This window comes from Saimiri boliviensis, chromosome 1 (assembly GCF_048565385.1).
Source record: "Saimiri boliviensis isolate mSaiBol1 chromosome 1, mSaiBol1.pri, whole genome shotgun sequence".
Taxonomy (NCBI): Eukaryota; Metazoa; Chordata; class Mammalia; order Primates; family Cebidae; genus Saimiri; species Saimiri boliviensis.
Window position 1 is genome coordinate 127853524 of NC_133449.1, and position 16256 is coordinate 127869779.

The 16256-nt window shown below is 35.9% G+C and overlaps 1 protein-coding gene across 2 annotated transcripts in view; it reads left to right on the plus strand.

Annotated features, from left to right (window-relative positions):
- VWA3B (von Willebrand factor A domain containing 3B) overlaps positions 1 to 16256 on the plus strand; it is a 236056-nt gene that overhangs the window by 180104 nt on the left and 39696 nt on the right. For both annotated transcript variants that reach the window (XM_074403828.1, XM_074403831.1), the window contains exons 21-22: positions 3062 to 3112; positions 13876 to 14077. In XM_074403828.1, the coding sequence (XP_074259929.1) occupies positions 3062 to 3112; positions 13876 to 14077 (253 nt within the window). The remainder of the gene's footprint in view (positions 1 to 3061; positions 3113 to 13875; positions 14078 to 16256) is intronic.

The window sequence follows — 16256 nt, forward strand, 5'->3', positions numbered from 1 at the left end:
AGTGCATGGAGTGAAATTGTCATCTGGCTCTTCCCACCGCATTGACCTTTTCCCAAGGATTTCAGGAAAGGTCAAGGGCCCCCATTCCCAGGCCAAACGGAGGCCTCCTTTCTTAGCAGCAAAACCAAAACAAATATAAAGTCATTTGTCCTCCTTCTTTCAATGAGTGAATCTGGAAAAGCCTCTAGAGAAATATTGTTACTGTATTGTTATTAGTTATATTAACTTAAAATTATTAACAATTTTAACATGATTGATTTTTAATAATTAAGTTACTGATTGAATTGTTATTTGATATTGCTAATTTGATGTTTCTATCAAGTAGATTATTTAACATTGTTATTTAATAATATTAGTATTAGCATGAATATTATACAGAACCAAATTTCCTGATCATTTGCAGTCAGTAGTGTTTAAGAGTGTTGTTGGTATAAATGTCAATTTCTTTTTCCATTTTGCTTCACTTTTCTCAAGATATGCAGAATATGAAAAATAATTAATGACACATTTACCACCCCCATTCCTAATATAACATTTCTAAGGAGTTTTCCAACAAAACTCCTTAACTTTAAAAATAACCTTCATGTAACCATAAATCCATATGTTTAGGGATGACCAGGCAAATGGAATGCTTACAGTCTTTTGGTCAAAATAATGACAGAAACTTGTTATTGGGATCACACTTAGTGCCCATGCATGGGAGCCCTTTCATCTCAGTATTTTAAGAATCAAGGCAGCAATTTTGGCTTTGTGTGTTTGAGTATAAGCTTTGAGTGAATATTGCCAGGGCTGGCTAGACTCTGGAGTGATTTTTCTGCTGCTTACTTTCATTGAAAGTCTAAGGTCAAGGTCACAGCTCTCAGATCACAGAATTGGCATCCATTCTAACCTGGCTCTGATACCATGCTTAGAAACCTCTCCTTACTGTCTCCAATTTGCTGCGCCAGCTGCTCCTCAGCCTTCTGAAGTGTCACTAGTTACAAGTTGCTTTGCAAATGAGTCAACTTTTGGCACAAGCAGATTTGAGAATTAGAGATAGAGAAAGTTAGTGAATGCAATCCCTTAGCCAAATTGCACTCTCCTGCAACAAAGAGGGGAACTGTTGTTAGTAAAATCCCTGAATCATGGGTCTGGACCAGCTGCAGGAGGCCCTTGGGTCCAGTGGGGAGCACAAACCCCACAGGGACTCCCTCATCCCACTTGCTGAGTGGCTTTCCTCAGATGCCTCCCCAGTCAGTATAGTCATTGAAATATTTCAGTGAAGACGGAAAATAGGGGAGTAACAAAGGTTATAAAAATATCCTCCTGGAAAAATATTTTCTAAAGTATAGAATTAAAGTTAGAGACCTGTGCTAGCAAACTGGACCCACATTTACCAGTGGGTAATTACTCAGCATTTCTAAGCCTTGTTCTTCAGAATCTGGAGGGAATAAACATTGAGCTATTCCTGGTCGCTTTATATACACATCTCAATTAATCCTCTCAAGGATTCCAAGGGCAGGTGGTGTTAGTTTGTCTTATCAATGAGCAAACAGTTTTCAGAAGCTATGTAGCACAGGATAACACAGCAGCAAAGTGAGGACACCAAGATTTGAACCCAGAGCCACATTGTGCCAAAGCCCTTACCCACACTCCCAGCCTCCCCACCACACGGCCTCTACTCTGAACATTTACATTTAAGGGGATTGTGAATGGTTGTTCTTACAAAAGCACAAAAGATAGCTAAAATGCATACTATAATCCTTTTAACAAGTCTTGGAAACCCTAATCATTATTACCTGAATCACGTAATTCAAGAAAGCCAATTTCCAAATAGGCCCCAAAGAACCAAACATTTCAAGTGAGACAGTAGCACTGAACTGGTTTATTTCCCTCTTCCTGACTCTTTTTCCATCACTTACAGCACATTTACCTGAATCAGACACAATTTATGTGCTGTGTACGCACTAGCTCAAGTCCTCATGGTGACTCTAGGAGTGGAGAGGTACTATTACTATCCCCATTTTACAGAAAAGTTGGGCACTGCCCCAAAGTCTCGCAGCAAAGAGAAGAAGCTGACTGAGCTTTGGGCCTTGCATTGTGGTTCTGGAATCTACCCTCTTCACTACCGCAGACCCCCTTTCTGTGTTCTCACCAGGCTCATAATGGGAGGGCAGGGCAGGAGAATGCGCCTATCCCAGATGTGTTCTCTGAGCCCTGTCCTGCTAATGCTGGGTCCAGTGATTAGAAGAATGCCTCCTGAAGAGCAGTAGCGTGCTCCTACCTCATTGTATGTCTGCAGTGCTTTTAATGGAACACCAGCTCACAACCTCTGGAGCGAGCCAGTGTTCTGTGCCCTATAGGCCAGAAAGTCTGCTTCAGGATAATGATCTCCTGACACAGAACTGGGCTGGAAACTCCGAAAAAGCAACACTGATTAATAGCCAAAAGAACAGCTATAGCCACTCTGTAGAAACCACTCACTTCAACCTCCTTCTTTCTTGGGTCGACAGCTTCCCTCTGAAAACATGGTGAGTCTGAGTACCGCCAGCCAGCAGCCGTGGGTGAGCAAGGTGCTTCACATCCAGCTGCCTGCCCATCCCCAGCAGCCTCATTTGGAAAACAAGGTGGCCAGGCTGCTTGATCTCTAAACTGTGTCCCAATCCTATTATTTATGACCGAATCCAATCCTATCTCCTTTGATCTGAGAATCCGGGCAGAAAAGTGTCTACAGAAAGCAGAGTAAAGAACAGGGTTATGTTTTCCATAAGAAGAAAAATTGTGGGTGTTTAGAAATGGCTTAAAACAGAAATAATGAAGACCAGTTTGTCAACTGCCTTTGCTCAGTCTGGGTTTTACCTGACAGGCACTGAGCCCATCTTTAATGTTTGATGCAGTTGCCACAAAGCCATGAGGCTGCTGCAGTGATGCTGGGGTGACACATCCAGTCTCTTTAAGCACACGACAGGGCCTGACTCAGAGGGGATGACGCTTAGATGGGCTCCCACTGCAGTGCCTGGGGTCAGCCCTCTGCCGTGAAATGAAGTATTGCTACTAAATTATTGACTTTTTTTTTAAACAGGCGCTTGAATAAAATTGTTTGGCGAGCATTATCTCAAGAGGAAAAAGAAAAGTAAGCCATTCCCTCCTCACTTTTTTTTTTTTTTTTTTTTGGTGAAATTTACGTAACCTAAAAATTAGCTGTTTTAAAGTATACAATACAGAGGTATTTAAAATATTCAAAATGTTCTGCAAACCACTACCTTTTTCTAGTTTTAAAACTTTTTCACTACCCCAGAAAAACACCTTGTACCCATAAATTAATCACTCCCATTCCTATCTCCGCTTTTCTGGGTTACCACCAGTTTGATTCCTGTCTCTATGATTTCGGCTACTCTGGATATGTCATATGAAGGGAATCATTCAGCATGTGACCTTCTGTGTCTGGCAGCTTTTACTTAGTTAATGGAAAAACTTCATGTCTTCAAGGTTCATCCAAGTTGCAGCATGTGTCAGTACTACATATGCATATATACGCCACCTTTGTCTGTCCATTCTTCCATTGACAGGCATTTGGGTTGCTCCTCCTTTTTTGCTATCATGAAACAATGTTGCTATATGCGTCCGTGTAGAAGTTTCTTTGTGGACATATGTTTTCATTTATCTTGGGTATATATCTAGCAGCGGATTTACTTGTCACATGGTAATTCTATGCTTAACTTTTTGAGGCACCACCAAACTGTTTTCCACAGTGGCTACGCCATTTTTAGAAAATATTTTTATAGACTCATAATAATTGTACATATTTCGGGGTACATGTGATATTTTGATACATGCACACATGTGTAATGATTAAATCAGGGTGTTTAGGCTATCTATCACCTTACACATTTATTAACTCTTTGTGTTGTGAACATTTCAAGTTGTCTTTTCTAGCTATTTTGAAATATACAATAAATTCTTGTTAATTATGGTCACCCTACCGTGTTAGCAAGTGCTAGAACTTTTTCCTTCTACCTAACCGTATGTCTGTATTCATTAACCAACCTCTCTTCATCTCTCCTGCCACCACACACGCTCTTTCTTGCCTCTGGTAACTACAATTCTATTTTCTGCCTCCATAAGATCAACTTTTTTTTTTTTTTTTTTTTTTTTTAGTTCCTACAGATGAGTGAGAACATGTGCTATTTGTCTTTCTGTGCCTGGCTTATCTCACTTAACATCTGACCTCCAGTTCCATCCATGTTGCTGCAAATGACAGGATTTTGTTCCTTTTGTGGCTGAATAGTATTCCATTGTGTATCCATCCAGTATACACAATGGATATATATATATATATATATATATATATATATATATATATATATATATATAAAATCACATTTTCTTTATCCATCTGTTGATGGATACTCAGTTTGATTCAATATCTTGCTGCCAATAAACATGAGGGTGCTGATGTCCCTATGATATATTCTGATTTACTGTTTTTGGATAAATGTCCAGTAGTGGGATTGCTGGATCAGGTGGTAGGTTCTTATTGCTCTACCTCCTCATGAACACTTGATATTTTTCTTTATTTTTTTCAAGTCATCCTAGTGTGTTTGAAAAGCTATTCTATTGTGGTTTTGATATGCATTTTCTTAATGACCAATAATGTTAAAAACATTTTTTCATGTGCTTGTTGTCCATTTGTATATCTTCTTTGGAGAAATATTTAATCAAGTTCTTTGTCCATTTTCAAATTGGGTTGTGTTTTTGTTATTGAGTTTTGTTGTATGACTTCTGAGTATTAAGTCATTATCAGATATCTGATCTGCCAGTGTTTTCTCCCATTCTGTGAGTTATCTTTTCATATTCTTCATAATGTCCTTGGATGTCCAAAGGTTTTTAAGTTTTAGGAAGTGAATTTATCTTTTTTTTTCTTTTGTTGTTTGTGTTTTTGATCAAATCTAAGAATCCATTGCCAAATACAAAGTCATGAACATTTATCCTTTTGTTTTCTTATAATATGTTTATGGTTTTAGCTCTTAAATTTAGGTTTTTGATCCATTTTTGGATATGGTGTGAAGCAGGGTTCCAACTTGATTCTCCTGCATTTAAATACCCAGTTTATCCAGCACTATTTGTTTAAGAGACTATGCTTTCCCTTTGAATTGTCTTGGTACCCTTGTCAAAAATCATCTGATTATAAATGTTTGGGTTTATTTCTGGACTCTCCTTTCTATTCCACTGGTCTATATGACTATTTTTATGCAAGTTGACACTGTTTTAATTACTGTAGATTTGTATTAAGTTTTGAAATTGGGAAGTATGAGTCCTTCAACTTTGATCTTCTATTTGAAAATTATCTGGACTATTCAGGCCCCTTGAAATAGTATATAAATTTGAGGATTGATGTTTTTATTTCTGCAAAAAAAATTGAAATTTTTATAGGGATTATATTTAATCTATAGATTTCTTTGAAGAGTATTACCATCTTAACAATATTGTCTTCCAATCCATGAATGTAGGATGCCTTTCCATTTATTCAGTGTATCTTTAATTCCTTCAGCAATGTTTTATAGTTTTCAGTATACATTCCTTTCACATCCTCTGTTATTTTGTTCTTTGTATGCTATTATGAATGGGATTGTTTTCTTAATTTCATTTTCAGATTCTTCATTGCTGGCACATAAAAACACAACTGAATTTTGTGTCTTGACCTCATACCTTGCAACCCTGCCAAATTTCTTGGTACTAATGATTCTATGGGGAATCTATGAAATTTTCTATATATAGAAACATGTCATCTGCAAGTAGGAATAATTTTACTTCTTCCTTACTAATTTGGATACTTTTATTTCTTTTTCTTGCCTGATTGACCTAGCTAGTATTTCTAGAACAACATTGAATAGCAGTTGTAAAAGGGGACGTTTTTGTCTTGTTCTTGATCACAGTGAGAAAGCAAGGAAGTTCCCTTGTATTCCTAGTTTTCTGATTGTTTTTATTGTGAAAAGTGTGTATTAAATTTTGTCAAGTGCTTTTTCTATATCTATTGAGATGATCACCTGTTGGTAATTTTTTCCCTTTGCTCTACTAATGTGATATATTAAATCATTTGATTTTCTTAGGTTGAACCACTCTTGCATTTCTGGCGTAAATTCTACCTACTCATGATGTTAATCCTTTTAATATTCTGTTGGATTTGATTTGCTAGTGTTTTATTAAGAATATTTATGCCCATATTTATAAAGAAAATGGTCTTTAGTTTTCTTTGACATGTCTGTCTAGCCTTGGTATCAGGATAATTTTATTCTTGTTGACTGTTAAGTATTCCCTCATCCATTTTTTGGAAGAGTTTGAGCAGTATTGTTGTTAATCATTTGTTTGGAAGAATTCACCAGTGAAGGCATCTGTTTCTGAACTTGTCTTTGGTTGGGGGTTTTTGATTTCTTATTCAAAGTCTTTAATTGTCATATAGGTTGTTGAGATTATCTATTTCTTCTTGAGTCATTTTGGTAATCTGTTTCTAGGAATTTGTGCATTTCATCTAGATTATCTATTTTTGGCATAGAACTATTTACAGTATTCTCTTAATTCTTTTGATTTTTGTAAGCCCATTAGTAATGTGCCTGCTTTCATTTCTGATAGAAGTAATTATACATATTCTCCTTTTAGTTAGTCTAGCTGACAATTTGTCAATTTTGTTGATATTGTCAAAGGACAGACTTTTCATTTTGTTGATTCTCTTTTCTATTCCATATTTTGTTTATAAATGCTCTGCTCTTTGTTATTTTCTTCCTCTGCTGGCTTTGGGTTTAGTTTTCCCTCCTTTTTCTAGGTCCTTAAAGTGTAAATTTAGGCCGTTGATTTGAGAGCTATCTTTTTAATAAAGGAATTTACAGTCATAACATTTCCTCTGAGCACTGGCTTTGCTGCACCCATAAATTTGGGTGCATTGTGTTTTCATTTTTATTTATCTCATATTGTTTTCTAAATTCTCTAGTAATTTCTTCTTTGGCCTATTGGTTGTTTGGATGTGGTATTTAATTTCTATGTATTTTTCATTTTTCCAGTTTTCCCTTCATTATTATTCTAGCTTTATTCCGTTGTGGGTAGAAAATATGCTTTGTGATTTTGACCTTTTAAAATCTTGAGAATTGCTGTGACTAACATGTGGTCTATCCCAGAAAATGTTACATGTGCACTTAACGTTCTAATATTCTAATGCTGCTGGGTGGGGTGTTTTGGATATGTTTGCTGAGTCTAGTTCATTTATAGTGTTTTCTAGTCCCCTATTTTCTTTTACATTTTCTATCTAGATGTTTTATCCATTATTTAAAGTGATGTGTTGAAGTCTCCAACTATTTTTACACAATTGACCCTCCATATATGTGGGATCTGCATCCATGATTCAACCAACCATGGATCAAAAATATTTGAAAAAAATAATAATAACAATGCAGCTATAAAAAACAATACAAGTAAAAATCAGTATAGTATAACAACTATTTACATAGCATTTACATTGTATTAGATATTATAAATAATCTAGACATGATTTAAAGTATACAGAAGGATGTGTGTAGGTTATATGCAAATATGGTGCCATTTTATTTAAGAGACTTGAGCATCTGTGAATTTTGGTGTCCATAAGGGATGTTAGAACCAGTTCTCCATGGATACCAAATTACTGGTTCATAACTACCTGTGCCTCCCTGTGATTCTAATAACATTTGTTTCACTCATTTTAGGGCTCATTGGGCATGGGTGTTTCTAATTTTTATATCTGCTTGATGATCTGAGACTTTTACCAATATAATATGTCACCTTTTGTCTCTTGTAACAGTTTATAACAAAATCTATTTTGCTGGTAATATTACAGCCACTCCAACTCTTTTTGGTTACTATTTCCATGGAATATCTTTTTTATCCTTTCACTTTTAACCTATTTGTGTCTTTAGATCTAAAGTGAATCTCTTTTTAAGGAACGTATAGTTGGATCATTATTTTCTTCATTTGGCCAGTTTTTCTGTTTTAAGTGGTGAGTTTAATCTATTGACATTTAAAGTGATTATCAATAATGAATTTACTTCTGCCATTGTGCTACTTGTTTGGCATGTCAAAATTTTGTTCCTCTATTTCCCCAATATTTCTTTTAGTTTTGATTCATTCTAATGTGTCATTGTGATCACTCTTTATTTCCTTTTCTGTATACTTTTTAGTTATTTTCTTAGTGGTTACCATGGGGATTATAGTTAACTTCCTAAATTTATAACAATCCTGTTTGAATTGATATAGTTTTAGTAGGCAACATTAACTGTTCCTATTCAGCTTCTTCCCTCCTTTATATAGTTTTTGTCACAAATTATATCTTTTACATTGTGTGCCCATTAACACTTATAATTATTATTTTATGCATTTGTCTCTTAAAAAATAAAGACAACAACAAAAGGAGTTACATACCAAACATACAAGAATGCTAGAGTTTGTATTTACCTATGTAGTTATCTTTACTAGTCCTGTTTATTTCTTCATGTGGCTTAGAATTATCTTCTAGTGTCCTTTCACCTCAACATGAAGAGCTGTTTATAGCATTCCTTTTATGACAAGTCTACTAGTAACAAACTCACTTACCTTTTATTTATCTGATAATGTCTTAATCTTATCTTCATTTTTGAAGGAATAGTGTTACCAGATACAGAATTCTTTACTGATAGTGGGTTTTTTTCAGCACATTAAATATATCACCTTATTACCTTCTGGCTTCCATAGCTGGTAATTTGAAATCAACTGTTAATCTTATGGAGGAGTTTTTATTTATAACAGGTCACTTTTATCTTGTTCCTTTCAAGATTCTCCATTTTCCCTTTAATAGTTGGATTATAATGTGTGTTGGTGTGACTCTCTTTGAGTTTATCCTGCTTGAAGTTTTCTGAGCTTCATGAATCCTTCTCCACACCCTTGGCAACACTTCCTATTTTCTATTTGGTTTAGTTTTGAAGCAGCCTAATGGATATGAAGGTTATCTCATAGTGGTTTTGATTTGTGTTTCTGTATTTTTTTACATGCTTCCTGGATATTTGTACATCTTCTTTGGAGAAATGTCTAGTCAAGCCCTTCACCCATTTTTAAATTGGATTATGTTGTTGTTGTTGTTGTTAAGTTGTAGTTCTTTATATATTCTGGACATTAACCCATTCTTGGATTTATGATTTTCATATACTTTCTCCCATTTTTAGGTTGTTCTTTCACTGTTGATTTGAAGCTATTTTCTTTGATGCACAAGTTTTAGGTTTAACATAGTCCCATTTGTCTGTTTTTGCTTCTGCTGCCTACACTTTTGGTGTCATATCCAAAAGAGCTTGTCAAATTCAGTATAATGAGACTTTATCCCTGTTTTCTTCTAGGAGATTTATAGGCTTGGATATTTAATCAGTTTGAGTTAATTTTTATGTCTGTTTTAAATGAAAAGTTCAACATTCTTTTGCATATGGATAACCAGTTTGCCCAGAATCACTTCTTGGAGAGACTGTCATTTTTCCATTGTGTAGTCTTGGCACCCTTGTCAAAAATCACTTGGCAAGATGATATGAGAGCTTATTTATGGACTCTTTATTCTGTGCCATTATTCAATATGTCTGTCATTATGCCAGTACCACTGCTTTGATTACATTAAAGACAGTACACTATTTTGATTATTGTAGCTTTGTAATATGTTTTGATATCAGGAGGTATGAGGCTGCCAAATCTGTTCTTCTTTCTCAAGATCATTTTGGCTATTCAGTATCTGTTGCAATTCCATATAAATTTTAGGGTGTTTTTATTTATACAAAAAATATCACTGGGTCATGATGGGGATTGCATTGAATTGTACATCACTGTGGGTAGTATGGACATTTTAACAATTAAGTCTTTCAATCCATGAACAGAAAATGTCTTTTTATTTGTGTCTCGTTTAATTTCTTTCAGCAACGTTCTGTAGTTTTCAGTGTACTAATCTTTCACCTCCTTAAAGTTATTTATAATTTATTATTTTTGATGCTATTGTAGATGGAATTATTCTCTTAATTCCTTATCTGATTGTTCATTGTTAGTGTATAGAAATATAACTGATATTGTGCATTGATTTTATGTCCTTTAAGTTTACTGAATTTATTAGTTCTAACAGTATTTGTGGAATCTTTAGGGTTTTCTACGTGGAAAATCATGTCCTTTACCAGCAGAGATAATTTTACTTCTTCTTTTCTAATTTGGATGTTGTTCATTTCTTTTTCCTGCCTAATTTCTCTAAGACTTCAGTACTATGTTAAATAAAGGGGCAAGAGTGGACATTCTTGCCTTGTTCTGATCTTGGAGAAAAAGCTTACAGTCTTTCTTTATTGAGTACAATGTTAGCTGTAGGCGTCCTTATGTTGAGGTAGTTTCTTTCTATTTCTAGTTTGCTGAGTGTTTTTTTAATCATGAAAGGATGTTGACTTTTGTCAAATGATTTATCTGTATCACTTGAGATAATCATGTGGGTTTTGTTTTCCATTCTGTTAATGTGGTATATTACCTTAATTTTCATATGTTGAACTATCCTTGCATTCCAGGAATAAAGCCCATTTTTCCATGGTGATTATCTTTTTAATGTACTGTTTAATTCAGTTTGCTATTGCTTTGTTGAGGATTTTTACATCACTGTTCATCAAGAATATTGGTCTGTAGTTTCTTTCACTTTATAGCATCTTCGTCTGATTATGGCATCAGCATAATTCCAGTCTCATAAAATGAGTTAAGAGTATTTCTTCCTCTTTAATCTTTTGGAAAAGGTTTGAGGAGAATTGGTATTAATAATTTCATTGTTTGGCAGAATTCTCCAGTTAAGCCATGTGGTACTGGGCTTTTATATGTTAGGAGGCTTTTAATTATTGATTTGATCTCTTTACTAGTTATAGATCTGTTCAGATTTTTAAAATTTATTCATGATTCAGTCTTAGCAGTAGGCAGTATGTTTCTGGGAATTTATCCATTTCTTCTTGGTTATGCAATTTGTCAGTATAATATTGTTCATGGTAGTCTCATAATCCTTTTAATTTCTGTGTCATCAGTTGTAATGTTTCCACTTTCTACGTGGAAAATCATTCTGATTTTAGTTATTTGAGTCTTCTCTTTTTTTTTCTTGGTTAATCCAGCTAAGCATTTGTCAATTGTGTTGGTTGTCTCAAAAAAAAAAATCTTGCTTTCATTGATTTTTTTTTCTATTGTTTTTCTGTACTCTATTTCTAATCTTTATTATTTTCTTTCCTCTGCTAACTTGGACTTTCATTTTATTCTCTTTCTAGTTCCTTGAAAAGTAAAGTTAAATTTGGGAACTTCCTCCTTTTAAAATGTGTTTAGCACTATGAACTCCTTTCTTAGTACTACTTTCACATCATCTCATACATTTTGATATGTTGTGTTTTTTCCCTTCATTTGTTTCAAGATCGCTTCTAATTTCCCTTGTGATTTCTTCTTTGACGTATTGGTTAAGAGTATATGATTTAATAACTGGATTATCCAGTTTTCCTTTTGTTATTGTTTCTAGCTTCATTTCATTTTGTACAGAAAAAATACTTTGCTTTCAACTTTCTTTTTTAAAATATTTGTTTTGTGGCCTAATATTCAGTCTATTCTGGAGAATATTCTATGTGTACTTGAGAAGAATGTGTATTCTGCTGTTGGTGGTGGAGTGTTCTCTATACATTGGTTAGGTCCAATTGATCTGTGTTTTTCAAGTCCTCTGTTTCATTATTGATCTTCTCTGTAGTTGTTCTGTCCATTATTGAAAGTGGAGCTTGAAGTCTCCTGATAATACTGGGTTGCTGTCTATTTCTTTAATTCTGTCAAAGTTTGTTTTATGTATTTGAGAGCTCTGATGCCAGGTTCACATATCTTCATAATTGTTATATCCTCTTAGTGGATTGGCCCTTTTACCATTATATACTATTCTTCATTCTTATAACAACTTATGACTTAAAACCTATTCTTTAAGTTCACTGATTCTTTCTACTGCTTGATTAAGTCTGCCGTTGAGCCCCTCTATTGAATTTTTCAATCCAGTTATTGTATTCTTCAGCTCTAGGATTTCTACTTGGTTCTTTTTTACAGTTTCTATCTCTTTGTTGATATTCTCATTTTGTTCATGCATCACTTTTCTGAATTCTATTAGTTGTTTCTGTTACCTTTTAGCTCATTGAGCATCATTAACATGGTTGTTTTGAATTATTTTTCAGGTAATCCATATATATCCATTTCTTTAGGATCAATTTCTAAAGATTTATTTTGTTCCTTTAATTGGGCCATTTCCCCATATCTTTGTGTGCTTTTTCCTGTATTTTGTATGCCTTACGATATTTAGTTGATATTATGGCATTTGAAAAAACGGCTATCTCATCCTATTTTTACAAACTGCCTTCTTACAAGTGAAGGGCTACACCAGTTATCCCAGCTAGAGACTTGGGAGAATCTCTGAAACCTTTTCTGGGGATGTGTCCTCTCTGTGTGTAATTTTCCATTTGAAAGAGGTTTGCCACTTTTCTTTCAGGAGCCTTTATATCTTGCTCTCCCTGGTGTCTCTCTGAAGTACTGCAGTATCTCCAGGGATAGAACAAGCTGCGGCACTGATTTCTATTCTCAGAGGTCTCAAACTGACATGCAAAATGTACCACTGTTTTCATCACCACTCTGAATCAGGCAAGACAGACGCCTGTTTCTTGGGAAGTCCCACAAAAATTGTGAATGTGTATTCCACCCTCTTCTCCAAAGGAGAACCCAGGATTGGGGAGTTTTCTTCCAATTGCATCACATTGTCCTGGGGAGGAGGAGGAAGAAGGGTTAGGGCAGGCAAAATGCAGCGAACTTCCTTACTGTCCTTGATACAGCTCTTCTTGGGTTTGTACTTGTCTAAGTACAAAGAAAACTCTTAATTTGTTTCTGGAATTCTCACAAAGGCAATATGGTTCATATATTGTTAAGTCAGTGTCTCTGTAGGGGGATGAGGTCCTGGGTTTTTATTCTACTAACTTGCTGACATCATTCCAATCAGAATGTTTTGCTGTCTTCTGGGTACGAGTTTGTCTGTGGATTGAGTCCTGTGGTTGTGCTGAATTTAGACTGTACTCTTCCAATATCCAACATCTAAAGAAATAAGTGATGCTTTCAGCAATAAGAGTGAAAATCGTGAATTGTTTTCTTTCTCCCTGCCCCTTCCCTTCCAGCAGTGTCTGACTCAGAAGAAGCTCAGACTGGAAATAGAATCCAGGACCTGGGCCATCACACCACGCCAGCTTCCTCTGGAGTCCTACAGCCTGCTTTTCAGCCATAGAAAGTTTGGCTTCTGCTCTTTATGTACCAAAACAGCAAAGCCAAATAGTTTAGACTTATTTAGGCTTGCAAAGAGGAAAGGAGATAAAAATAGCTAAAATGAGCTAGTATAAGAATTACTGCACTGAGGAAAATATTTGGGTTTGTTTAGTTTTGCTTTACTTTGTTTTTCAGAGTCACTGCTAGGCATAGTTGTGTGAAATTTCACTGAAGCTCATGCTTGGTTCTGCCAGATGTTAGGCTCCAAATATGGAGGAAAAATGCTGAATAATGTGTGTGTATCATATTTTTTAAAATCAGATAACCTAATGAGGTAATAGGGAAAAGTGCTTATCATAATTCACAGAGATTAATTAAAGGTTATTTTTAACCTTTGCAAGCTACCAAAGTCCTGTTGGACCAGAGGGCATGGCTATGACATTGTCATCTGACACCTGACACTTGCTTCAACAGATGTTTCTCAGGGGAGAGTTTCTTAACCAACCATCTTACCATAGTTTTTTCAATTATGGTCATTTTCTTTGCTTTTTGTTTCTTCCTCTCTTTTTTGCTCGTTTGTTTGTTTTTTAGGTTAGATGCAAACAAACCAATACGGTACTTGGAAAACAAAACAGTTTTAAACCAGGCTTTACAACGGTTGAATTGGCCCATTTCATTGAAAGAGCTGTCGATGCTGGAAAATGAAATCCTCGCTGGGAAAATGTACATCCAGCAGGCCATGGAACTCCAGGAGGCTGCCAAGAAGAATTATGCAAACAAGGCCCCGGGAGAGGTGGGTACCCTGGGGGTCTCTGTCTTTCCTCCCTCCCTGCCTGTCCCAAGTCATTGCCATCCCTACACTGGCTTCCTTCTCTCTCCCTCACCACACAGATTTCTAAAAGAGTTAGAGCCAATCCAGTTAAGGTCTCAGTACTTTTTTTCATCATAAAGGAAATGCCATTTGATTGTATTATGGACTTATTTTCAAAGCAATGCATCTTTCAATTGGGAAAAAAAAAAAGAAGTATAATGTAGTGATTAAAAGCCTGGGCTTTCATAGGAGGCAGATCAAGAACTAGCCTCAGAGCTACCATCTAATCGGTGTGTGATTTTGGCTACTCAGTCTTTTTAAACCTCAATTTTCTTACTTGTAAAATAAGAGTATTAATAGTATCTATCTGATAGGATTATTATTAAGAGAAACGAACACATGAATTGCTTAGTGTTAGAAGCGCCCCGTAAGTGTTAGCAATTATTTTTATAATCATTAATAAAGCAAACCTTCTAAAAGAAAAAATAATTTATAATCTGGCTGCCTTATTGCTACCACTTGGGAGCCTTTCCTTTTAGGTTTTTTTCTCCTCAAATGTTTTTTACATAGGTGCAGTCAGAGTGTCCATAATTGTTGTATATTCTGCTTTGAAATTCAGCATTATTTCACAGACTTTCTCTATGTTTTTATTGGCTTGTCAGATTCATATGGGTGGTGATTGCATAATATTCCATGGTGTGAATATACCCTGGTTTATTTAATTCTTCACTAAATGTTAAACATTTATAGTTATTTTCCAGTTTTCCACTTTCTCACATAATATATTCATGACTCCTGTGGTGTACATAGTTGAATTATTTTGTTAAGAAACAGCCTTAGAAGTAGTATTTCTGGATCAAAGAGTAGAAACATTTGGAGTCTATAAGTACACATGGCTAGTGTGAAACCCACTCTCTGACTATACATGGGTGTATATGAATGCTGCATTATTTGAGTGCGTCCCCCGGAGTTCATGTGTTGGAAATTTAACCTCCCTTGCTGCAATGTTGAGGGGGGGCACATTTAAGAGGTGTGTGTCAGAAAACTCTCTCAACCAGTGCTCTCACACCACAACAGCAGTCATCAACAGGGAAGAGGCTTCTGTGATCAAAGGTGTGGGGAATATTCCCACACATACCAAGCAGCAGATACCGGTTGGTTCTTCTCCAATTCAACTCTGACAGCATCTACCTGGAGATGGCATCAGATCCCACAGGTTAAGGACTCAGTCCCCAAGACTGGCTCTCCTAACACATTAATCACAAGTCTGGGCCTCCAGAACTTCTGACTGACCGGCTTCAAGTTGGGGTTTCCTCAACTCCCTCTTTGAGTTTGATTAATTTGTGGGAGTGGCACACAGAACTCAGGGAAACACCGATGTTTAGCAGTTTATTATAAAGGGTATTACAAAGGATACAGATGAAGAGATGCATCATGGGAGCTATGTGGGAAGGGATGCAGAGCCTCCTTTCCCTGAGTGCCCTCACTGAATCGTCCACTCTCCAGGAACCTCCATGTGTTAAGCTGTCAGTAAGCTCTCAAAATCCTGTCCTTTTGGGTTCTCATAGAGGCCTCATTACATAGGAATGACTGATTAAAGCATCCGCTAGAGTGATCAACTTGACCTTCAGCCCCTTCCCATTCTGGAGGTTGGGGGTTGGGGCTGAAAGTCTCAACTATCTAATCCTACCTTGGTCTTTCTGGTGACCAGCCCCACCCTAAACCTACCTGACAAAGACACACAGAAGACAGTACTTCAGAGACCCAAGGATGGTAGCAGTTGTGAGCCAGGAACCATGGAAGAAAAAAAAATAATAATATAAATATAAATATATATATATGCCATAACATAAAATATATATGGAATATAAATATATATATGCCATAACACCACAATCTCGCTAGACCATGAGGGCTCTGGTCATAAATGGATTACTGGATTAATCCTCATAGAATGGATTAATGTTATTATCACAGGAGCAGATTCCTTATTAAAGGAATGAGTTTGGACCTCTGCTGCATGCTCTCTCTCCCATGTGATGTCTTCTGCCAGGTTATAGTGCAGCAAGATGGCCCTCACCAGGTGCTGACCCCTCAGGCTTCTAAAACTGTGAGCCAGTAAGTTTCTATCTATTATAAATTACCCAGTTGGTTGTATTCT